General features: G+C 42.4%; 1 protein-coding gene across 21 annotated transcripts in view; it reads left to right on the forward strand.

The window, feature by feature from the left end:
* The window catches only part of CAST (calpastatin), a 641814-nt gene that overhangs the window by 34416 nt on the left and 580445 nt on the right, over window positions 1–26953 (forward strand). For all 21 annotated transcript variants that reach the window (XR_015309292.1, XR_015309294.1, XR_015309295.1 and 18 more), the window contains exon 2: window positions 18572–18637. Coding sequence is in view for 17 of the 21 variants with exons in the window: in XM_086960931.1 (XP_086817057.1) it covers window positions 18572–18637 (66 nt within the window). In the remaining 4 variants the exon portion in view is untranslated. The remainder of the gene's footprint in view (window positions 1–18571; window positions 18638–26953) is intronic.

Genomic DNA, 26953 nt, shown 5'->3' on the forward strand with positions numbered 1-26953 from the left:
AAAGTGTCATTTTCAAAATCATAATAAAAAATCGGATTTCACCATCAGTTAGGATTTTTTTTGACAATTCAAAAGACACCTAACATGAACTGATTACCGTGTCCCATTTGGAAAATACAGCTTATTGTATGTAGCAAGACTACTCCAATGTTAGTTTATGGGAGAGGTAGGCCTTGCAGCAGTGAAAACAAATTCAAGAGTGTTTAACTACCAGGACATGTTAAACTTAAGGAACATGTCCTAACTTTTAGGTACACTGCACCCTACCCTCTGGGCTGCCCTAGGCCTAACCTAGAAGTGACATATATGTATAAAATGGGATGATTTGGACCGTGGCAAAAGTTTTATTTTTGTCAACTTGACATGGCATTTAATGACTGCACACACAGGCTGCAGTGGCAAGACTGAGATGTTTTAAAGGCGACTTAAGTGGTTGTCACAATCAGTGCTGCAGACCAACTAGTAGCATTTAATTTACCAGCCCCGGGGCACATGTAGTGCGGCTTTACTAAGGAGTTAGAAGTTAACTAAATATGCCAATTTGAGAATAAGCCAATGTTACTATGCTTTACGGAGTGGGCACATGCATTTTAAAACTGCTAAGCGATGGTAAAGAGCACAGAGTCCTTAGGCCAGCAAAAATGAGATCAGCAAAAAAAGAGGAGAAAAGCAGAAATGTGGAGGGAAGACCACCCTAAGAATGACAGGTCTAGCAGGGATCATGTGAGCAATAGTATGTTGCACAAGGAGTGCTTTTATGTATGTCACAGCCATATGCATTTTCTGAATTTTGGCCACATCACAAAACTATTTATAGACTACTTTGTAACAGAAACATTTTAGAAACTAATAGTAGTAATTACCTTTGCATCCCATTATAGTTGGGGACACATTATCATTTATCAATGCAACCGAATGGGGTGCAGTAACTGGTTGCAGATCTCAAAGGAGCCATGGATTTATTGTACATTGAATACATTTAATAATGATGCTAATCCTTCTGCACATCTGTTTTTTTCCTACCTATCTACTAGCGAACCTTGTTGAGTCTTCTGCAATCCATAGAAGCATTAAAAGGTGTCACCATCCTCTAAAAAGCAAATACATAATATTCAGCACAAATTGACCTTTTTTACAGTTTCACATGCATACACATTTCTAACAGTATTATCCACTCAACCAAATCACATTTCACTCCATTAATGGAGGAAATGATGCGTGTATCTGCTCTACAGACTGGAGCACCACTTTTCTTTACACTTACATTGAATCTTGTTAACATTAACTACATTGCCTGGCTTATCTGCACTATTTCAAAGATCAGCCCTGTGGTGCTAAATAAAGTTCAATATAGCAGAATAATTGAATTTCTTAAACAGATTGGTTATTTTTGGGTCTCTGCATAAATGTAAATAGTTGTTGGAATAATTTTGTTTTCTAGCACATTGATCCTTATTATAAGAGCCCCAGAAGGATACTCAGTGTTTGTTGCACCCAGTAAAATGCAACACATAATGGTTCGGAACGTATGAAGTGCAATAAATAGCCCTCTTTTTTTAAATTCCAGCAGGTTTGACCTGCTGGAATGTAACTGCAGAAACAGGGTTGCCAGGGGGTCAGTCATTTCCAACTCTCTCCTAAACAGGGCTATAGTCTCTACCTGAGGGAATTCTGCTTCCTGCTCCATTGTCTACCTTCAGAGCATGTCCCTTCACAGTAGTCAATCAATCAAGACATTTTTAGAACGCACTACTCACCCGTAAGGGTCACAAGGCGCTGGGGGGAGGGTGCTACTACTGCTCGAATAGCTAGGTCTTGAGTAGCCTCCTGAAGGTCAGTACGTCTTGGGTCTGCTGTAGGAGGATGAGGAGGGTGTTCCAGATCTTGGCGGCGAGATAGGAGAACGATCTGCTGCCGGAGGTCGCTCATCCGATGTGAGGGATGGTAGCAAGGGCACGGTCGGCGGAGCGGAGCTGGCGGTTCGGGGTGTAGAAGGTGAGTCGCCTGTTCAGGTATGATGGACCGGTGTCGTGGAGTGCCTTGTGTGCATGGGTGAGGAGCTTGAAAGTGATCCTCTTGTTGATGGGCAGCCAGTGCAGGTCTCTTAGGTGGAGTGTGATGTGGCTGTGTCGAGGGATGTTGAGGATCATGCGGGCAGAAGCGTTCTGTATGGGTTGCAGTCGTTTCAGCAGTTTAGCCAGGGCTCCCGCATAGAGGGCATTTCCATAGTCCAGCCTGCTGCTGACGAGGGCCTGGGTGGCCGTTCTTCTTGTGTTGGTGGGGATCCACCTGTAGATCTTGCAGAGCATGCAGAGGGTGTTGAAGCAGGAGGATGAGATGACATTGACTTGCTTGGTCATGGAGAGTGTTGAGTCGAGGATGAACCCCAGGTTCTGTGCATAGTCGGTGGGTTTTGGTGCTGCTCCCAGGGTGGTCGGCCACCAGAAGTCGTCCCAGGCTGAGGGGGTGGAGCCAAGGATGAGAACCTACGTCTTGTCCGAGTTCAGTTTCAGACGGCTGTTCTTCATCCATTTGGGGACGGCTTTCATTCCTTCGTGGAGGTTGGTTTTGTTGGTGAGGGGGTCCTTAGTGAGGGAGAGGATCAGCTGTGTGTCATCGGCGTAAGAGATGCTGTTGAGGTTGTGCAGTCTGGCGACGTGGGCGAGCGGGGCCATGTAGATGTTGAACAATGTCGGGCTGAGTCATGATCCTTGGGGTACGCCGCAGATGATCTTGGAGGCTTCGGATCGGAAAGGGGGGAGCTTGACGCTCTGGGTTCTGCCAGAGAGGAAGGAGGTGGTCCAGTCCAGTGCTTTGTCTTGGATTTCTGTGTCGTGGAGGCGTGTGCGTAGGGTGCGGTGGCAGACCATGTCAAAGGCGGCTGATAGGTCCAAGAGGAAGAGGGCCATTGTCTTGTCATTGTAAGCATTCTTCTCCCATTGGATACACTGCCCCCTGGCAGGCTGTGTGGGTCAGTGCAGTCACTGTGAAGCCATCAGTGCATGGTCACATCAGCAACCAAAAATGAGGTTTTCTACACCCCACTTCTTGTCAGTAAATCTACTTAACTCTCTATCTCTGGCTGCCAGCAAGGGCCAGAAGCTATGGGAACTGACCGGTTGGCAACCATTCACTGCTGTATACTGCCTGTTAGATTAATTATATTCTCCAGTTTTTCCTCAATAACATTATTCTATTAATTATCCATTTATAAAGCTGCTGTGAAATTTTAATCAGAAATTTGGAGAAAAAAATCGGATGCTATAGGAAGCTATTTTGTTGCAAGCTTTGACTAACTAGTAGGGGTGGTGCCAGTTGTGACAGAACCCATGCATATTAGAAGAAACTGCTATCCCTCTGTTAAAACATGCATACTAGAGTTGTCCTATTACAGCCAACTCTTTGGTCCAAACTTCATCTCGTATAGTTTGACCACCAACATATTGAACAAGGTTACCCAAAATTCAACATGAGTGTCCCACTTGTAAAAAGATCTTAGGTACCCTATTTTTCACTGTAACGTTTTCCTTCGTCTCCAAACTCAATTCACAAATGAACTTCAGTCCTGCAGCAGGCTTTTACTGACTTTGAAGAATCCTCAGCAACACTGATGACTGGCCTGGTCTCCAATAAGGTCTCAAGGAGTCAACTTCACTCCACCCACAGATAAAGCATGGAACTTGAACACATGAGACAAATCCTCAAGAGAGCTGAATCCAAGTGAAGAAAACTCCAGAGATATCATGCTAAGTGTTACTAAGGATACCTACAAAGCATGTTTATAGGAATGTATAGCTACTATCGCCTAGGCAAAATGAACATTTGGAAACATATGATGGCCAATATTCCTGAAATCTCTTTAAATTAGTCTCCACTCCCTCTAACTGTACGCATGCTGGACCCCATCTCTGTTCCATCCAGAATCTCGGTGACCAACTAAACATCCACCTAGTCAACTAAAGAGATGAGGAATTTTTGCGACTGCTTAAACGGTCTCCTCCAGGGGTGTTCTCTCCTTCAATTACTTTTTGAAAATCTACATGGCTTTACAGTTTAGCATCTTTCAAGATCGAGAAATAGCCATCCAAGCAAAGCTGACAAATTCACATATATGTTAGATTGTCCAATGAGCTTGTCTGAACCATACCAATCCATGAAATCTTATAGGAAGCAACAGCTGAATAGCAAAACAGAACTTTAAACCTTTTGTAGCTGAAGAAGAGGCTACTTGAGAGACTCTTTCCCTCAGCTCATCCACGATCATATATTCCTGGCACACAAAGTAAAAAGATAAGATCAGATTCCACTTTGAAACCAGTATGTCTCCCAACCAACACATTAGTGCAATGGTTAGTGGTAGTTTTTTCTCCAGTTGAAAAACATTCTATTCATAATGTCCATCCTCTGCAGCCCGAGTAGATTTGCTGCCCGTTGAGTAGATTTCCTACTCTCACCAAGTTTTTATAGAACTCCGCAGAATTCCACAAAGTAAAACTCAGCATGATCCGCCCACTTCTAAAAAACCTGATTTAGAATTTTCTATGGAACACATGTATTTTCAGCCATAAACATAAGACTTCCTCAAATATGTCCGCTTTATAGATTTTGTTTATTAAATGTATTACCTTTAGTCTGTGACGTTGCTAGAGATAGTGACATAATGGAACAGCAAGGTAATCCGCTCCCGCTTTAAAGTGTGAGTATTTATTGCGTATCCCACAGAAATTGACCTCTGCTTCCTACCAGTGGCTGTCAGAGGTGCGATAAGTACAACAATACTGCTTTATAAGCACCGGAAAGCAAACATACTCTGCCAGATTTACCCAGAGTAGCGGTTAATTTAATTCCCAAATTGATCAAAAGGCAGCGCTTGCATACTTCTGATTTCAAGCTCCCGCTGAGAGGCAAGGTCTCATCTATGGAATTGTGTATAAAAATAGTGCAGGTAATAGCATGTGTTTCCAAAAGCACTGCCTTAGACATGCAGTAAATGAACCAGGAAGGAAAGGACTCCTTCCTGACACTTTTGTTCATTGTGTGTTCTGAAACCCACTGGTCCTAATTAAAAAATGCCATAGGGCGGGGTGGGGGCTTCTGCTAGTTAGACAGCAGGACCAATACACGCTATCTTATTTATTTGGAATAAAATGTTACTTGTGCACTTACAACGAGAAAAAAAAGTCAATATCGACATATAAATGTATTGATCACCAAGATAACTACTTTGGAAACTTAGTCAAATCAATTTTATTTGCATTGGGTCTTTTAGTATAAGTTACAATTAATTGCATATCCCAGAAAAAGTAGGGGAAAGGAAAAAAGGAAAAGGGAGAAGGGTGCACAAATTATTGATATGTAGGGAGTGTACATTTATGCAGGGCAGAACTGTACAGTACATCACTCCAGGAGTGACTCTTTCACAATGGCTCTCTGCATAGTCATCCTTAAAAATCTTTTCGATTGTAGGTCTGTGCAGGGAGCAGCAAGATGCCTTCACTCCCCAACAACATAACAACGGTGGAGTTTTTGTTTATTTTGTTGTGATCACTTCTTCTCAGTTGTATCATTCAAATTGTGTTATTCTATATTTAGTACTTTTAGTACGCAGGGTACCACTTTTCAAGTCATATAGGTAGACTGGTCACCTAGTATATATCTTGTCAACTCTTCCGGTCTCCTGATGCTCTCATTATAACTTTCAACATCACCTTCCTTTCTCTAAGGAATCATGCCATGGACAGATATACTACCCAGGGCTGGACTGAATGATGGCGCTCAATTTCTAAAGCCTTTTTGCTTCAGCATTTTGTCGTGCAATATTGCGTATGTTGGTTCCCAGCAGGAATTTCTTACTGAGGTTTGAGTTTGCTCTAGTAAATTGTCCATGTCACCTACAATGATCTGATCTGTGCATTCCTTTCAGAAAAATTGTGTGCGTCGTTTGTTTCTATGTGGAAGCAGTCAATTCCAGCATTTGCCACCGAGATGGTACCTTTTAACCAAGTTTCAGTTTGCTTTCGTCCACATCAAGGTTTTTATCTTCACGTTGCACTTCCAATAATATTGAGACTAATGCCCATAGCAGGAGGGGTATCTTCTGCCAGTTTTGTCTCGGAAGAGATCCTACTTCATTTGTCGAGTCTTCTAATGTGCCATACAGAATAATGGGGTCCGCTTTGGCCTGACAGATGGCTGGATAAGGCTCACAAGAGCCCATGACAAACTTGGTGTTGAATTTGACTATTTCTTCGGTCCTTTCTCAATTTGTTCCCATATTCAGGTCACATGTTGCTTCGACTTCAGGGATGTAGGAAACTAAAAGCTTAGCAGTCGAAAAGGCTTGCTCTTTCAGTTTGTTCCTGCTCTGGAAAAATTATGTTGTCTGTGTTGTTCACTGCCACACATTTTTCTTTTCCCTAATTGATTCGTATTTGATTATCTCATTAGTTGCCGGCCTTTGTCACGTTTTCTCACTTTCCAAAATAACATGGTGGTCCTCATAATTCATTATAATTATTACACATTTTATCAATAAAATAATTAATATATTTAATACAATGAGTAACCAAATTACCGAAACACAGGTAATAACTTCTGTTCATTTTAATTTGTGCACAAAATTTACCGTACCCCATATTCTGTGGAGGTTAGGGCTGCCTAATGCAGAACCTTCTCTTGGATCTTTTACCACTGAAACGTAAATCATCCGTGGTCATGGCTCCTTCTTGCTTTGCCCTTGTCTGGTTACCACAAAGTTTTATGTGAAATGACAGGGGAAAATACGCCAGTTCCCCATATGAAACAGTATAGAAACATTCTAAAGAAATATCATATTTTCATTTTATTTCAAATAAAAAATTCATTTATTCACTTTACCTCTAAGCTTGACAGGGGGCTTTTTCTATATTGAATACCACCTTTCAGCATTATTCTGTCAAGAGCTTCGCAACGAATGCTGTAAATTTTGCAAGAGCTTTACTCTTGTAGCCAACTCTTCAACAGTTATCAGTTTTGAGACACATTGTGCGAAAGGCTGTAGCTTAGCCTACTTTTCTTTGGATACATAATTACAAAAAGCTCTGCACTGTGAAAGAGAAATCTCAGATCCACAATGCCAGTCACAGTAAAGTTTTACATTAATTCATCAAAGGTGCTAAGATTATTTTGCTGCTGAGAGCTGTACACTTGCAAATTGGGGCGACCACCGGCCTAGTGGGGATCCAGTGCATGCCAAGTTTCATTTAGGACCAGCGGGTGGCACACTTATATGATCCCACTGCCACTGTACCAGTTAATGATGTCAGTCACAGGTATGCAATAACTTTCCTGAACACTATTTAAAACACTTTTTTTACTGCAGTATTACAAGCTTCCAAGTTTACCAGGTCAGTTGAATGCAGAGCATCTCATGTGTTTGATCTCATCAAGGATAACGCTGGCATTGAGCCCAAATTGCGGTGTGGCTATTTAAGTGACACCTGATAAAAAAAAGAGGTTCCTCACAAAAATCAGAGTGGTGGGAAAACAGGCGCTGCTCATGCATTTATCATGTACTAGCAGCCTGTCCCGACGTTGTCCGGGTATGAATTGCTGCTGGTCAGTAGTATATTGTTTTGTAGGATTTCGTTTTGATAGCATTTCTTATCTGTGACAGACCTGTGAAACGCTCCGATTCACAGTGCACTGCTGATGCACTTAAGAGTGCGCGTTCAGTAGTGTGTGAACTCGAGTTTCCCTACTTTATTTTTTTACCTTGCAATAATATATAGCGCAAACTCGACAACATGGCATGAGTACAATTTACATTACAGAAGAACACATTTATTTGTGGTAGGCACGGGGAGACAAAGCGATTTGCCTGGAATCACAGGATGTTGAGCTGATGCCGAGATTCGAACATAGCTCCCCAGCTCTAAAGTTTGCAATTCTAGAACTTGTGGCGGGAGGTATGTCTAAAAGTGTATGTCCGTGCTGGCCATTAATGAGAGAGGCCTGTGCATTTTTCAAACAGGTGGTGAAAAAATATGAGTATGTTGCTGGAGATGTGGGCCGCCGTGCCACCAATGTACTTACCGGGGGAGGGTAAACACCCATTAATCCGCAACTTTCTTTCCGCATACCATCACTCCGCATACTTTCATTACGAAAGTACCATTACTCTGCAATGCCATTATAATGCATGGCATTACATTTTATATGCTTTTACAACGCATACATTTACAACGAAATTTGTTGTAAATGCATGAATGGTAAAAGCATGTTTTTTTAATGTTTGGATAAGGTAAGTATGGGTATAGGGGTATATGTTTTGGGGTACTGAGGTATATGTTTTGGGGTGTTTGGGTATTTTAAGGGTTCAGATATAGTTTTGGGTTTTGGGGTACAAGGGTATTTTAAGGGTTCAGGGCTAGGTTTGGGTTTTGGGGTACAGGGGTATTTTTAGGGTTCAGGGCTAGGTTTGGGTTTTGAGGTACAGGGGTATTTTAGGGTTCAGGGGTAGGTTTGGGTTTTGGGGTACAGGGTTATTTTTAGGGTTCAGGGCTAGGTTTGGGTTTTGGGGTACAGGGGTATTTTTATGGTTCAGGGGTAGGTTTGGGTTTCGGGGTACAGGGGTATTTTAAGGGTTCAGGGCTAGGTTTGGGTTTTGGGGTACAGGGGTATTGTAGCGTTCAGGGGTGGTTTTGGGGTACAGTGGTATTTTTAGGGTTGAGGGCTAGGTTTGGGTTTTGGGGTACAGGGGTATTTTTAGGGTTCAGGGGTAGGTTTGGGTTTTGAGGTACAGGGGTATTTATAGGGTTCAGGGCTAGGTTTGGGTTTTGGGGTACAGGGGTATTTTTAGGGTTTAGCGATAGGTTTGGGTTTTAGGGTACAGGGTATATTTATAGGGTTAAGATGGGTTAGTGTTTAAGGGTGTTGGGGTATTTTAAGGAGTAAGGGTGGGTTATGATTATGGGGTGCAGGGGTATTTAAAGGGAGCAGGGTGGGATTAGCACACGATATGAGATAATGGCATGAAGGGCGGAACGTACCACACGCTCCCAGCGTTTGTCATGCCCCAAACACATGCCCACAGCACAACGCAGACACATCCACAAGGGACTACTTTGCTGGCACGGTTCTCTTACCTTTTAAATGTATATGGTGGGCGTCTGCATAGCCTATGTCCTTCTGCTGCAACTGCCCTTTCCAACGCTGAATTGGGTGTTGTGATTGGTGCTGTGGTTCCTGAGATTACCCGCCTCAAAGGTTTGGGCTCTCTCTTTATTATATCAGTATAGATAACGCGTCATCCTATGTCAATGAAACAGCTGTGAGTGCCATATAAAGTTTAGTAGAAAGGTCCTAAGGCAGTTAGGAGATAGTGCACGGTCACACTGCATATCCACCTATAGCAGGATGCAGTGAACAGAGAGCAAATCGTCAAATTCTGGAGCGCTTACATTAGATCAGTGGTCCCCGTCTATGACTCTGTCTTCTATGGGTATTAGTCATACTTGTTGTCTGTAGAAAACCTGCTTATGGTATCAATCCACTTAATTCAATGATAAAAACCTTGTCTTCTACTGGAGTGGACATGGCGTAATATCACATGTGTTGAAAGAAACTTTGCTCATTCTAACTACCCTATCTATTTATAGATCAATTTCTTCCTGCCTCAAACATTTTGGAAACCGCACTCTCAATCTACCTATGTAAATTTCTGGAAGTCACCATTCATCTAAATGACTATGAGGTAGTGCTTAATTTGTGCTGTGTTTGCAGGTGCTCTGCACCTGATACTTATTTGTAAACACTGGCACCTATTTAGGAGAGCGTGTATTTTATTATCAGAGTTTGTTTGTGGAGCATTTAATTATTTAATACTGCCTAGAAATATGATAAAACTGGGACTTAAAGTTTAAAGTGATATGTTGGCACTGCCTGCTCACTGGACCCGTGTGAAATTCCTTGAGCCGTAGCACTTGATTGTTGACAAATTAAGCACTACCAGTGACAGATGTTTTTCCCCTAGGCATGGTATGAGATCTGTCTTGTAAACTGTCCCTGGGCTCTCATTTCTTAATGTATGCTGGAAACATATAGTTTTACCTTTACTTGGATGAAGCTCCACGTGCTACAGGACAGGGTTTCAAATACTGCAAGCTCGCGATCCAAGGATGGCTGGACACCAAATTGTTCAAGCTTAACTTTCCCAAGACGGAGGTTTGTAATCTTCACACCACAAGAAGTGTGCCTTTGACTCCACCAGTCTTTTCAATCTTGGCTTTCTAATATAGGATATGTTTACTGGGATGCACAAATGACGTCACTTTCCTCTTCCTGAAATTTGGAACCACCCAGACTAATCGGGTCTTATTTTACATTCTCTTGTAGAGCTGCCACAATCATGGCCTTCATATGGTCAATATATGATATCTGCACCACATTGAATGCGTTTCAAGTCTTCTCCGGGCAGCTGCGCCTTTTGATTATCATAAGAAATATGTGAAAGCATTCCAAACGTATTTACGGAAAGATACGCATGTACCTGTTATATGTTTGTTCAAAAACTCAATCAAAACTGTTGAAAAAGCACCACCAGTAGCAGCTGGTGTTGTCGAAGAGGGGCGGGGTGAAGGGGTCAGGGGGACGACGGACAACAAATAAAATACAAAAATAAATGTAAAAAAAGAAGTTACCTGCAGCCAGCCGCATCTCGCCCTCCTCTCTTCAGTCCATGCAGGCACAAGCTCCCAGACTTCCCTAATCCCCTGCTGCCACTCTTGATGCTGGTGTCATGCATGATAGCAGCATCAGGATTGGGCGGAGCACCCAGAATTTACACTCCTAGTGAGCAGGCCCGGTTCTAGAGGGTGGGCTGGGTGGGCCAGGCCCACCCAAACATGAGCCTGGCCCACCAAAACATGAACCTTGGCCCTCGCCGTGACGACAGGCTGACCCCTTCAGCTGTTTATCAGATCTGGCTGTGGCACAGAGTATGAACAGAGCAGGCAAAAGAATGTGTGGCTATTGCTTCGTGTTTTTTTAAAATCTGCAAAGGCCCAGCTAGATATGTACTTTGTGTATGCTTCGAGGATGTGTGTATATTAGTTAATATGCTAAAAGTCTGTGAGGGCCCAGCAAGACACTTACTTCGTGTATGCTGCGTATTTTTAATTTATATTGTTGTATCATTATCATGATGGATGCAAGACACAACTACTAAAAAGCAATATTTTGTTTGTTCATAATTTTTAAATGCAGATAAACTGTATTTCATGTGGATAGCTCAATGGGTTACTTGCAGTACAGAAGTTACAATCCTAAAATAGGACAGTGATCTATAAACTGACATCAAAGAGCTGCATACAAACCTGAATGGTATATTTAGAACTTTTTTTGTGTGTTTCAATATAGTTCGAATTTCCCTACTCTTTCATTACTCTAATGTTGCTAAAAAGAGTTTAGGCAGAAATACATTTTAATCAGTGAAGCCAACCCCACAAATACTGGGGTATGCTTTCAATCCTGCTTTTGTGCTTTTCCAGACCAAACCCTCTTAAAACATACTGACCACCAGTATGGATGACATGTGATTCCTACACCTTGTAATCCTCATTGGTATATGTGACATTCCCTATAGGCTGATTTACATACTTTTATAATTCATTTTCTGTGCATAATGTGTGCGTGATGTAAAGTACTATGACACCCTACACCAGGGGTCTTCAAACTGTGGGGCGCGACCCCCAGGGGGGCCGTGGAACGATGCAAAGGGGGTCGCGCCTTCACAGTGTCACTTCTGCCTCCAGGGCTTCAGCCCCCCTCCTCCCCCATCCTGTGTCTCAGCCCGGCTGCTGCAGTGCAGCTCGCGCTCCTGGGGCCTCGGCTGGCAGTGTCTGGAGTCTTATCTCCACCCAAGTTTTCACAGGTCTTTAAAGACCATTAGCATATTTACATCCCTTTGATAACTGATTACTAAAGATTCGTTTTTTTATGGTTCCAGTACCCCCTGGGCCCCCACTCTGCCTATTTCTTACATTTGTATTTTTACACTTACTGCTGTAGTGTGAGAATGCATTTAATGAAAAGAAATATAAATTTGGGTTGCCAAAAGAAACATGCCTGCTATGTGTGGTTTAAAGATCCTGCAGAGACCTGCTCGACACTAAATTGAGTTATAAATACAAAAATATGTATTAATTAGTTATGTGACTTTTCTGTCTTTATTCTCTTTAATTATTAGTCATGGATTATTGAGGCATCCCTAGAACACATTTAAAAGTGCTTTCTATTTATATTTGCTGTTCTAAATATTCATAGATAAGTGCAAAAAATACAGCTGTAGGTGACTGCTTATTTCTGGTACATCACAATAATGAGCTGGTAACCCTAATCATTAGACTGGAAGTTTGTAGCAGGATCAGCACATTATTTATTTCCTCCACCCTCGAACCCGGATTAATGCCACTATAGCAATAATTTAACATATATATGAAACCCTACGCTTCAAGTTTTTGGGAATGCACCCTGCTTTCAGACTACTCACTTCTCATTCTCGCCTTCACTTTCACATTCACCCTGCACTCCCAACGATCACCATGCACTCACACTGATCACCATGCACTCACACTGATCACCATGCACTCACACTGATCACCATGCACTCACATTGATCACCATGCACTCACACCAATCACCATGCAGTCACACCAATCACCATGCACTCACACCAATCACCATGCACTCACACCAATCACCATGCACTCACACAATTCACCCGCTCCCCCTGCACTCACACTGATCACCATGCATTCACACTGATCACCATGCACTCACCCTTGCTGCTCCCGGCCATGGCCAGGTGAGCTTCTAATGTGGCAGCGCGTATTCCTGCGGATTGGGAGGCCCTTCACAGAGGTTGACTAGACATCTTTCTGATGTTAATTGCTGTATTTTGGTTATAAACTGGTACTGATGGGGTGAAATCTTTCCTCAGAATTACTGTGTTTAAAAAAATTCTAATTAATAAAGCAATGCTACCCCAAAATACGCAGCATCACAGAACATTATTTACATTTTCTACTCACACAATTTAGTGAAGCCTGTCGCATAATTTGGTCCTCACCTTCCTCATAACCTAGAGGTTTAGAAATTTTTGTCAGGAGGGGGTCCTTACGCATGAAAATGTTGACAGGGGGGTCTCGGCATCCAAAAGTTTGAAGACCTCTGCCCTACACTATGAGTAGCGCAATACAACAAATGAAATCGAATATGAGAGAGGGGCTATGGAGAGATGACACAGTTGGAGGGTGGCAATTAGGGACTCCAAGGAGGAGGTCATCAGGGGGAGAGGCTCTGGAGCGATGAGGGCCACTGTTAGAGGGTGGCAGTGAGGGAATCCAAGGAGGAGGCCATGAGGGGCTGGGCTACGGAGAGATGAGGGGCACTGGTGGAGAGTGGCAGTAAGGGATTCCAAGGAGGAGGCCATGGGGGGCTGGGCTACGGAGAGATGAGGGGCACTGGTGGAGAGTGGCAGTAAGGGATTCCAAGGAGGAGGCCATGGGGGGCTGGGCTACGGAGAGATGAGGGGCACTGGTGGAGAGTGGCAGTAAGGGATTCCAAGGAGGAGGCCATGGGGGGCTGGGCTACGGAGAGATGAAGGGCACTGGTGGAGGGTGGCAGTAAGGGAATCCGAGGATGAGATCATGAGGGAGAGGGGCTTTGGAGAGATGAAGGGCACTCGTGGAAGGTGGCAATGAGGGAATCCGAGGAGGAGGTCATGGGGGGAGGGTGGGAGATACAGAGAGGTGAGGGGCACTGGTGGAGGGTGGTAGTGAGGGAGTCTGAGGAGGAGGTCATGAGGGGTAGGGGCTACGAGGAGATGATGTGCACTGTTGGAAGGTTGTAGTGAAGGTATCTACAGAGAAAGAGGTCAGTGGTGGGGCTCCAATAAATAACTCTCCACATGTTCTGTATGCACACAGAAGCAATCCTTGTATCCTAGTGACTGTTGGCAAGTAGATATGATGTAATCTATGGCTTGTAGACTACCTCCCGAAGTGAAAAATTGGGACGGTGGTGGCCCACCCGAATGTACCCTTGGCCCACCCAAATAAAAGTTCCTGGAGCCGGGCCTGCTAGTGAGACTGAAAGCCTGTGCCTGCGTCTCTAACTCTGCAGTGCAGCTCGGGTTGGACGGCTTCAGTGCGCATGTTGGTTTGGCCGTCCTCAGACGATCAGCCAAACCCACAAGTGTACTGATACCAGTGCCTACTGCTCCCCCTCCAGTGACTGTCATCCCTCTGGCCTCGCCCCCAAAGACTCCACCGGGAAAGGAAATATAAAACAATAATAAAACAAGTTTGTTGTCGATTTGTTTTTCCTTTCCTGCCGTTTTAAGGGAGCTGGCAGGTGGGGGTGACGCTCCCCCACCATTGTGGAGGAACTTCCATTGAGCAGACTGCATTTAGGCATGATAACAACATCTCTTATCCTGTTCGATTTTGATTATCCAAAATGTGTCTGTCTGTCTTCTGTGTGCTGCATGAAAAAGTGAACTGATCACAAAGTTGTTGCACTCCCTTCATTGGTTTCCAATACATACTCAGGTTCTATTGAAGCGCATGTGCACTGTTGTTCACTACCTGCAAGCAAGGCCCTGTTTAACTGTAAGATTGATAGAGTATTTTTCAACTTGCCCACAACGATGTAGAATAATAGTAATCTCCAGTAGATTTATAATTTGCTAATAGTCAAGAGTGCTATAAAGCCTGTCTTTCACTTCTTGTTATAATTACTGGTGGATATTTTCATCATCGGCATTTGCTGGTTTGTACCAAGACACCGTTGGGGGTGATTGATTACTTTATGAAATAAAATAACATAACCTGACATCATATATCATAATATATCGTGAGAGCCAGAAAAGGGCATTTTGATATATGTGGTACAGGGGATGGGACATCCAAATCAGAAACTGAATAAAAGATGTCAGACAACAAATTAGAAACCCTCTGGAGGCCATATTTGTGGAAGAAAAAGCCCAGCAAACAAGTCAATGAAACCAAATGAAGAGTGACCATATCACATTTGGAAAGCCCACGTCACAAACCATTTCGTGTTTCTAACTTAAGCCTGAGTGTAAACAAAAAAATTCTAATATAAATCCACAATTTTTATGTGTGGTATTTGTGTTCAGGAAGTATACTTACTATTTTTGGAAATTCTGCGTACATGGTAGTATTGCAGCATTTGAAAGTATGGGTCACTGGACAGGAATGTGTACATTTTGGATAGCCTATGTTTGTCGATTTTAACATGTGTGTTACAGGTAGTTGTTGGCCATGGAATCAGCAGAGAATTTATACTTCTCAAAGGGAGGAGTAGGAATTTTCCAAGACGGAACTAGGTGGAGAACACTCTGGGACCGATAACGATGTTGGTCGTATCGCAATCGACAGCATCGGTTGTCATCTGACCGACAGCTTTACATGCAGTCCGACAGAGAGAACGGCCGCTGCCTATCCGACGGGCTCAAGGAGCCTACTGTGGCAGCGGACAGAAAGTAATCCCCTACAATAGGGCGGTGCCTGCTCAGGAACGTTCGTAGGATTGCACGTTTCAGGCAGCAGGTCATTGAAAGGCTGTCGGAAATGGACTTTAGAGACATCCAAATAGGGTCCCCGTCCCTCCATGGCCTTTGCTAAGAGGCCTGAGGGCACCTGTGGTGTCCCTCCAAACTTCAACACCCTGCATGCCAGGCACCACATGGTGCCTAGCTCACAGTGCATGGATGTTTGGGAACATCTATTTTCCTAATGCAGGTTGTGCAGCGGCCCTTTTCCACCCACTCCTCAAGCCGCATTTGGAAAATGGATGTTTTAATGGAAGGTCATATCCAAATTCGTTGGATGGAACCGCCGACTACTAGTGGGTCGGTTTCCAAACCAACATGATGCAGGTCAGATGCTCTTCCGACCGGCTTCATAATTAGTGCCTCTGTCTGAGTGTAAGAAAAATATATTTTTCATGGGGAATAATATTTGCCTCATTGAGAGACAAAGGTCCAGATGTACTAATATAGGATACACAAAAAAGTGGTTGCAATTTGCACACCAGCTTTTTGGGAATTCTATGGTAATTTGCGAATCGACCTATGTACTAATCGGTTTGCAAAATTCCAAATCTATCAGTGGGTCGCAATTCACCTTTATCTTCTTTGCTATTTGCTGCCACCACAGAGCTTATGGACTTTGGGGGTCAGATTGCTTTTAAATATAATCCATTTTTTTTTTTTTAAATGCAGCCCGGTTTTCTTGAGCGAAAATGAGATGAGTTTTAAATGAAAAATACATGTTTTTAAAACTATGTTTTTACAAGTAGGTATTGGTCCCATAGGACACTACCTACACTATAAACATTTGTTTTACCTCATTGAGAACAGGTTACCACTACATTTCAGTATAATATTAATATTTTGTGACCAGAGACCAGATTAATACATACCATAACCTATCGCTATTTAGAAGGGATGCCCTAAACACAGCACTTTCAAATAGCAATTCCTAACAGTTTCCTAAACCCGTTTAGCAATTTAGCAATAGCATGTTATGGATTGATACATTAGAATAGGGCTTTGGGGGGGAGCGGCCGACCAGCAGGAGGCCTGCCCCCCGGGGGGTTTTGGGGCTGGGGGAGGTGGGGGATAGTGACCAGCACCGTATGTGGGCTGTTTATTGGGCTGTGGGTAGCTTCGGGCGAGGGTTGGGCTATTTTTGGGCTGGGGGTTGGGCTGGAAGGAATAAAGCCAGCCATTTTGTGTCACAAGCCACCGTTTCGGTGGCAGTGACACGGCAGCCGGGAGGGTTTTTTTCCATGGGCAACATTTTATTTCCCCCCTCCCTCCCATTTTTGTTGTTGGGGGTTTTTTGGCTGGGTTTTTTGGGGGGAGGTTTTTTCCTAGGGGTAGGTTAGGGAGGAGGTTTTTTGGTGTGAATTGGGTTTTTTTAAGAGGGGTTTTCCTGGGAGCCGGTGCATCGGGGGTGCTTTGTTTTATGTAGTGTTCTTGTTGTGTCGCTGGAACAGGTGCGGGTGTGATGCTAAGCCATTTTGGGGCTTTTCTTTCTAAGTTATGGGGGAATTGTAAGAGGTCTGTTTCATTATCAGGGGGGAATGTTTAAGTACAATAAGTTATGTAGCTAGGTAGAGAGGCAAGTTGAAGGTTGCAAATGGTTTTCTTGTTGGTTTTGAGGGGAACCATTTTAGGGGAGGGGGTGGGGGGTTGTTAGGAAAAATATATATTTAGTGAGGATTAGTTTTGTTCGGCACAGGCCAAGGGTTTCATTGTGTAAGGTGCACCTGCTTCCAATAAAGCGGCCTTTGTCACACCTAAATTGAGTCTCTGGCCGGTGCTGTTCCCCCCCCCCCCCCCACCCCCCCCCCCCCCCCTTTGGCCCCAAAACTACATTCTCTCGTTGCAAACCTTGAGATCTACCGAATTGCAGTTTTTGTAACATTTATACATCTGGCTCAAAAATAGTTACATTTACAAACATACACCTGCATCACATTTACCTATTCAGAATTTTCCAACCGGTGGGAACAATTCACATGCAGAAATGTTACACTTAATGGAATCAACTGTGAATCCATAAAAAGCTGGAAACGTTTTTCTGCCATTTTAGAAATCCTGTGGAAACAGATTTCAGACATTTTTGTCTTGAATAAAGCCTAGATAGTTTAACTAAAGAGAGAGCAGCCTGCCAACTGACCTTCAGAGAAAATTCAGAAAAGTCCTCAACAATGAAGGACTAAAATACTTTGCAATAAAACGTTTCTTTAACATAGATAAATAATCTATTTGTTTGATGGGATAATGAGGAATTTTCTGGCAGGCTGTGTCTGTTACCTAAGGTGGATTGGACAAGTGCCAAGAGACAAACCACTTGCCTGTTTTGGTGCTACGTCACCAAATTATGTGCAAGTGTAATGCAATCATGTCTCAGTTTGTGAAACTATATACAAGAATGCATGCAATCCATATCTCAGCTAGTTATAGTCATGATGCCAATATCATGAGGTATTTCAGGCCAAGGAGTGATATGAGGTATGTAAATGCCTTATATTGTCGCCACACTTTCAGTGTTTTCTCTTGTAACAAGTGTGAAAAAATAAATCGAAATTACTATGAAAGTGCTCAGTTTACCAATACATTTAAAGAAGGTATCTATGTTTTATATGAAACAATTGAGCAGCTGGGAAGGACACTTGAATAATAATCCATTGACCAAGGGTACCAGACACAGGTGACAGTTTCCTAAGAATTCCCATTGTTGCAATAACATACATTATTTTGCATTGTTTATCTATTTGGAATGCAGACAGAGCCAGAATATGTTAAAGTTAAACTGAATGCATCAATAACAGTTCCATAGTGGGATGTGGGTTTATAGAGGAATAGGGTGGGAAGTTATTTAATTGCCTCAAATTGTAAAGCGCTCTGATATCCTTTGGGATCAAGTTCGCGCTATATATATAAAACTTTATAAATAAAATAAATACATTGAACAATGACTTTCTTTTTTTTTAGCATGGCGATAAAAAAGCAAGTGGATCCGTTCCCGCGGCTGACCACAAAGCACCTGGTGCAACTGAGGTAAATGGGATGCTACTTTCTAGATTTTACTCAAACGCTGTTGATATCTTTGCTGATCCACTAAGATAGAGCAGGAGCGCTTTCAGTTGAAGTAAGAAAACCGATATGGGAACAGTTGATTGATCTCATGTTTGTTGGAGCCAAATGCCAGGGCTAAAAGTTGAAATGTTTACACCTAATATTTTATTTTACATTCAGCTGTATTCGAAGTGGCCTCTGCTGTTGACACAGAATGTGCAGTACCAGACTTTCAGTGCATCTACCCGAGGCAACAGATCTCAATAGAACTCATTTACACAGTGAATAGCTATCGTGAAAGTCTGGACACACTTTGGACCCAGGTCTGCCTCACAGTGAGTTCAGAGAGACCACCAAATACAGCTGAGCAGACTTGGGAGTATGCTATGTCTTACTGTGACACTCATTGCTTTGCAGTCTGCAGATGGATAGCCTGCATGCTAGTGCTTTATTGCAACATGATTCGTACTTAAAATGTAACACCCTTTCGAGCCCTCAGGAGAACATCCTACCTCAGTTCAATAATGCCATCCATTGAGTGGAATTTTCACTGGTGTCCGCTTACTGAGATGTACGTTTTGAAATCGATTAGATGTTATACTCTATTGATTGTACAAAGACCACTCTTATCTGTATTGTCATGGATTTAAAGTTTCGATTTCATTTTATCCTGCTCTGATGGTGTTGTTAAAATATTGAGAGTTTGGTCTATGACTGTTGAACAGCGGATTGGGTCATTTGCTGAATCCTTTGTCTTTTACTTGAACATAAGTTTTTCTCAGCAGTAGAACAGAGACGAACGCTTGGATGAAAACCACCCTTTTGCTAATATAATAGGGGACTACTCCAACCACACCAGCTTTGCAACTTTATTTATTATATTTTGAATGTCCAAAAGAAGATGTGAGCCCATATTAACAAGCTGCAAACCATTGTTGCTATATTGCGCTTTTCACTGCTGCTTTTCTAGTATGATAACGTGGGAGCGGGAAGTTCTTGATTAGCCCATGCTATTCAATATCCAATTATTTGTGGCTTTGAGGTTGCAGGTGGGTTGGATCTGCCTCCCGCCTTCGCATTCCTTTTCATGTTGGCATGGTAAGAATTGGCTGTGCCAGAGGGTATGTGGGGTGAGTAACCTATGATCAGGATTCTTGACACTGATAGGCTACTCGCCTTCTTGAGTTTCAGACTGAGATTTCAAATATAGATGGGTCAATGTTGAATTAGGCTAGAGAGAGTCAGTAAGAAGGATAGACAGACATTGCAGCGACAAACTTAAAAGGGTAGAACACACACATTTTCTTTTCTCCTTTGCATGACAATATATGTGAGAGATTCTGATGGAATGTGGTCTGCATTATGGTGCTTTGAAGATATATCTATGACAACTTGCAGGGCCGTGACAATTAAAAAAAATAAGTCGCAGATAAGAAGCTTGGGGCAACAAGTTACCATTTAAAAGCTATTAAGAAATTGCACTTTTAAAGGAACGAGAGATGTCCTAAAAGTCAATTGGCTCGGTTTAAGCAAAGTTATCAATTGCAAGATCGCCAGGGAGCATTTCCATAAATACTGATGGCCCTACACAAAGGGTTAGGTTTGGGAAACAGAAGAAATTTCCATCTATAATCACGGAGTAAGCTAAAAACGCTCACGTTCTAAGCAAATTTGTAGGTTATACTGAATAGACTGTAAATATGTATATCAACAGTATGTATTGCTGCTGATAATACTAAGGATTGCACAGTTTTTTTTAAATATTGAGCTGCTCCAATATCTTCTTGGTTTTGTGTCTCTGATCTTCCAGTGCTTGAGTCTTTTCACATTCCATCCACGCCCATGAGTTGAAATGCTCTCAACTTTCTTTTCTGCCACTTTCAGTATTGTCGGCATCCAGGCACTCTCTAATAGCCTCCGCCACCTCGACCAGGGCCGTCTCGGTGTTGTGAGAGGCCCTGAAGCCTGATTGGTATAACTTTATTGTTTAGTTAATTAAAACCATAACAAATATCCTTTACAATTGAAAGCAAATAAAACTAATCAGAATACTATTTAAAACAGGATGGTTTAAAAAAGGATGTGCCAGTTGCTCTCATGCGTTTCTAAGGCCATCAAGAACTTTATCAGCTTGCAACTTCGAACAGAAAATTATTAATATAGAAAACCTTATTATCTAAAAGTGTCACATTGCTTTCAAGCGTTTTTCAAAGGCTATCAAGAACTTTATCAGCTTACAGTTGATTATAGGGGCTGTTGGGTCCAAACCACCAATAATAGCAGTCCTGCAGGTATGTAGTCTCTTGACCCGAAAATTTTTCTTTAAAAAGAGCGTGCGCTCCCGGCTCAGATTCTTGCAATGACATATAATGTGGATTATATCTTCTCTTGTGGAGCCGCAGAGGCGACAGACGTCGGTATCGGAATGTTTCCAGGCCGGTTCATCAGCCAAGGTTGGAAATTTGCCGAATCTCAGAGCCATCAGCATTTTTTTAATGAAGACAGAATAAGTTGTATCTAAATAGACAGCCGGGGTAAGTTTTTTGTAATCGTTGATCACAGTCCAAGAATGGGAGCGGTCTGAAAAAATGGCTTTATCAGTAATCAACAAATGAAATTTGGCCACCTTATTTAGTGCCTGTCTAAAGGAGATGAATGGCAACATTTTTTCCCACAAATTGGCAGTGCACGTTTGCTCCAGCGCACAAGTCAGATATTTGTTGGCTACTGAGTTTTTTTGTCTTTCTAGTTCCTGCCATAAAAATCTGTTCAGAGTATTGTCAGTGGCGTTCATCTTAATTCGGTACCATACTCTGATACTTGTGTAGAGTCTTCCCAGTGATTCGTTCATTAGGCCGAATTCTAGGCGCGTCTGAGCTGGTGAGGCTGAGCTAGGGAGTTGGAAAACCTTTTTAAAGATTTTTTGATAGGTTGTTTAAAATAATAGTGTCCTTGCCCTGCATTGCTACGCTAGCATATGCTAAGGTGGGAAGTACTTTGCTGGCCATCACTGTCAGTAGGGGTTTGAGCGAGGGGCCTTCCAATTTTTTTGACAGCGTGCTAAGTGCAAACATTAGAGATCCCGCTCTTTGAGTCATGTATTTTTTCTGAGCTTTTAAGGTAAGTTTGTCATCAATATAATATCCTAGATATTTATAATTTGATACTCTTTCCAGCTGTTTTCCTTCAAGCATGATGTTAAGATGTGCTGATCGTCGGTTGGTGATTAACATTGTTTTTGTTTTGGACAGGTTGAGAGCAAGGTTGTTTGCAGACAGGAATTCTGATAATGCTGCTAGTAATCTGGACAGGCCCACTTTAGTTAGGCTCATAAGCACAATGTCGTCGGCATATGCCTTATGAGTAAGTTGTAGGTTGCTAAGTTTCGGTGCGTGAGAATTGCAGTTGTTTAGTTTGCCTGAAAGGTCTGAGATAAATAAGTTGAATAATGGTGGTGCTAAGACACATCCCTGTTTTAAGCCGGTTGTTGTAAAGACTTTTCTTGATAAATGTGACCCGCCCCCTAGCTTGATTTGTGTCCAAGTGTCAGAGTAGAATAAGAGTAGGCCCCTAAGTATGTTATCCGGTATGGCCCATGCTCTCAGCTTCGCCCATAGTAGGTTACGATCAACACTATCAAATGCCGCCTGCAAGTCAATAAAACACAGGTTCAACTCCTGCTTAGTGCGCTGGCATTTTTCTGCAATCATGGTTATAGATAATATGTTCGAAGTTGTTCCGATTCTGGCTCTGAATCCAGTTTGATTAATTGGAATCATTGCTTTGTCTTCTATCCAATTTACCAGGTCTTTTAGGAGGAGTGATGCAAAATATTTGGCTTCAATGTCCTCTAATGTTATTAGTCGATAATTAAGGGGGTTAGCTCTACCTCCTCCTTTATATATAGGCGTGATGATAGAGCCTTTCCAGCTTTCAGGAATGTGATTGCAAGTTTGCACATCTGTGAAGAGTTTTTCGAGAGGTAGTCCCCAAAATTCTGGTGCGTATTTGAAAGTGGCTTGCGGAATACCGTTCGGTCCCGGAGCCACGTTACTTTTACCCTTTCTAATTATATTGATTATCTCCTCAGCTGAGTAGGAGCCATACATAGCCATAAGGTGTGAGGTATTCCTTTGTTCCGTTGTTGATGAGTGACCGCAGCATTCTTCTTCACTGCTGGTTTTATTGGGATCTGCTGGGGAGAATTGCTGCCCAAGTGCCTTCATTGGATTTTCTTTAAATTTTGTCGACAGAAAAGTTGCCCATTCAGTTTCTGGGATATTCGAAGTTAATAAATTTCGCGGTCTTGTTAGTTGGGTTATGATTTTCCAAAATGTATTTGAATCTGGGAGCTTAGAGCTGGTCAGCAGATTGATCCAGAACTCATCATTCGTCCGTTTTTTATGCTCTCAAATCCTTTTTTTGTATAACTTTCTTTGTGCAAGAAAAGTGTCCAAATAACTCCGATCTTTGACATTCAGCTGCAGCTTTTTTTGACTTCTACGTAGATCCCTTCTTAGGTCTTGCAGTTCCAACGGCAATTTCTTTTTTGAGTTCTCTCTCTTAGCCCCTGTATTAAATGGTTTCATTTTTGTCTTTAATTTCTCTAGAAAAAATGTCCAGGCTTGTATCTTGTCCGTTGTAGCGCATCCCAGCTCTTTCAATGTGGCCTCTATTATTGAGAAGCACTCCGCTTTATTGGAGTTATTCCAGTTTATTAGTTTTTGATTAATTGTGCCTGGTTGGCCCCCTAAAGAATACAAAGGTTGCAGTCTTTCCATGGAGAAGTTGAATTTAAGATGTTGCATCGCGTGGTCGCTCATTGGTATATATTCAATATAGAAGGTGATTAATGGAGGGATCAATGAAAGACTTAAGATGGTAAAGTCCAGTATTGATTGGGCGTGCGTGCCATAATACGTTTTTTTCGGTGGTCTATCTTCATCTGTCCTACCATTCAAGACACGCATGCCTAAGTACTCTAGCTCTGTTACTAAGTGTATAGCTAAGCAGTCCTTTCGACTCCTAGTCGCTCCTTGAGTCTGCTGAGGAACACTCCAGTGCGTGTTCTCTGCAGTTAGTATCTCGTCTTCTTCTGGAGTATATATCAGGTTGGAATTGAAATCTCCAGTTAGTATAATGTTCCGTGATGGCTCAGTGCTTCGTAGACTCATTATTGCCTTGCATAGCAAATCATTTTTTTCTTTTTTGCTTCAGGTTGAAAGTAATAATTAATCAGAATTATCGTTTTGTTATCGTGTGGATTTTGTCCTGATAATTTGATTAACTGGATGCTTGGGTCTGGAGATTTAAGTTGCTCCGAATTGATTTTTAAAGCAGTAGACACATAAACTGAGAGGCCTCCGATTGCTCGACCATAGGTTTTACATTTTTCCGCAGGTACTGTGTAATGAATGAACCCGGCCAGTGCGATGTCTTCCTGCAGCCATGTTTCTTGCAGGGCGATTATATCTGAGTTATCCCATTATTCTAAGGCTAGACCGTCCTCCAACAGTGTTTTTGCGCCGGCTATATTCCATGAAGTTATGTGTATGTCGTCATTCACTGCTTTATTTCTCTCAACTCCGTTCGGTCAATTCTTCCATTTGTTGTTTAGCATACTGGGAACCATGTCCAAGTATCAGTTGGCATCGACGAGTCCCCCTCTCTATCTGCGTCAGGTCCTTCCAGTATGATATCTGCGTCGCTTCTGCCTTTGGTGTTGTGTAAAATAGAGTAGACTGTTTTTTTGGGAGCAAGTTCCGCCAGTCTCCTAGTAAGTTGCGGGCAGCTAGTTTTCTTTAGCGGAAGCGGATATCTTGGAATAATCGGCTGCGATAATTGGATCCCCCATGTTTGAAATATATCTGATTTCCCTAGTATTAGTTGCACTATCGCAGCGGATTTCCAGGTGGTCAGCGTTTGTTCGTTTATTGTTTCATTTGTGTTACTTAGGAACTGAACCCGGTCTAGATCGGAAGATTTAATATCACTCAATTCCTTAATTTCCACCATAAGTTTCAAAATATTGCTCCTGTTGAGTATATCGTGACTACCTTGAGTCTTGTACCCCGGAGTCAACATAATTTGAAGGCTGACATCGTCTGGCTTAGTGATATCTGGCATTGGCTTTGCTCCCACCTCATGGTTTAATTGCGTAATTTCCTTGTTCAATACACAGAAGCTCAGTTTGGTCTGAGTAAGATTGCACTGAGTTTCTGATGTTGAATTATAAAGGTTTGACGCAGAATTATATGTAATGTCTTGTGTTCCTAATTGTTGCGCTGTTTTTGGATTATCAGCGTTCAAGCCCGTTTTTTCTGCTTCATTATGATGGACCTTTTGTGGTTGGCTACTAGCGTGTTCTGGAGCCCCTTTAGTACCCTCAAGATGTGCCCCAGTTTGCGCAGTTTGAGGTATTGATATTGGTATTATATTGATCGGTTGATTGCGCCATGCCACGTTGTTGGTTACCAGGGCTGGCGCCAGATCTTGAGGTATCATGCCATTTGAAATGTCCTTAGGCTGCCCGATATCCCCTAGATAGGTAGCACTAGTATTGTCCCTTGTCGCGATTATTTTTTGTTCTGTGCCTGTAACGGGCAGATTGTTCGCTTTTAGGGAGACATTTTGCTTGGTTATTGGCATCAGTAAGCAGCTTGTCAGGCTTCCTGATGGTCGAGGGTCTTTAAGTTCCTTTATTGGAGACACATTTGAGGTAGGGGCATACTGGCTCCTGCTATTGCGTCCGGACTAATTCCCCTAGTGCAGTTCTCTGTCATTCTTAATATCTGTAGCTTTGAGAATATTGGATACATTCTGATGCCTGGCTGTGAGACTGCTTCGGCTTTTTTGTTCCTAGCTTTCCCTTCTTTTTTCCTTTGTCTCTTCGTTAATATTTATTTTGTTGGCTCCACAATAATAGGGTCAGGCATGAATTTTTTATTGATATTGTCACTAATTATGGCGTTCACGTGCTTAGTGGGTTCTTCTTCGTTCATTTTTTCTATGCAGGACTTATTGCTGATTGTATGTTGGTGCGCAGTTTTGGCAGTGCCTGGGCGTTCTAAGTCTTTATCAAGGTTAACAAAGCATTTGTTTAGAATAAGGACCTGCTCTAGGACTGTTGGTAAGGTGTTCATTTTGTCAAGAAATGGGCCACAAGGACAAGATGGTTGGAAATCAGAAGTATTTGCTTGGGCCCTTTTAATTAAGTTATTAAGGTTATCTAATTTCGTATTCATCCCAGCTATATAAGAGGCAATTACTAATTTATCAGATTGCATTATTAGCGTTGCCGTAGCTGTATGTAGTGCTTGTAGGAGAGGGGCTACGAAATTCAGAGGCCCTTCGTCTTTACATGAGTTTGTGTCCACTTCGTTTTGTTGTAAGTTTATTATGCATCGCAGTTTCTGCTGGAGGGTATTTTCCAATAGGACCTGTTAATCCACGTGAAAGTATGTTGTTACTCAAGTTTAATGAGTGTAAAGCCTCTTCCTTCCTGAGCTTTTCAGTCTCTGCACTAGCCACCTCTTGAATCTTCTCTTGGTCAGAGGCTGTTTCGGCCAGTGGATCTTTCTCTTTACTATTGTCAAGTAAGTGGCTAGTGTTAAACCATAGTTGTGAAAGGTCATCAAAGCTTGAGTGAAGTAGTTGAATATGGTGTTGTTGTGTTTTATTCATTGTATCCATGCTTAATCTGGGAGCTCGTCTTGTTTGATTTTCTTGAGGCTTTTGTTGTATGGATGCAACTGTATCCTTGTTGAGGGCGGAGTGTACAAATGCTGATGTGGTTATGCTAGTTTTTCTCTTAGTCAGATTTTTTTGTGCTCATCATTTAGTAAATGATCTTGATCTTTAGGGGCGATGCAGTCTTCGCTAGATTGAACGGTTAGATTGGCAGGCGATAGTTTGCACACAGCGTCTACCAGCTGGTTGTTCGCTTCAAGATGCTTCGCTGGGTCCAAGAGTGTTGATAATCCCGCAACATCTGCTGTTTATGAAAACAGTGCTGATCCAGCATCTTTCAAGAACTGAAATCGTAAGTCCTGTAAATAGTTTTTGTTCGCTATAGACTTTTCAAAGAGAGAGGCGATTGGTGAAATTAAAGGGTTTTTTAAGATGTTATTTGCCTTATTTGCATTTGGATTGTCGAGTCTTCTCCGTTTAACTGTGCCCTTTAATGTAGATGATTTTTCGCCAGGGGCTTTTCTTACTTTGCCAGACCTCATACTTAGGCTGGGGTTCGGTCAGTTCGCATTCGACAGTGACAAAGACAGCGACTCAGCCCTATGGTGC

This window comes from Lissotriton vulgaris, chromosome 3_1 (genome assembly GCF_964263255.1).
Source record: "Lissotriton vulgaris chromosome 3_1, aLisVul1.2, whole genome shotgun sequence".
NCBI lineage: Eukaryota > Metazoa > Chordata > Amphibia > Caudata > Salamandridae > Lissotriton > Lissotriton vulgaris.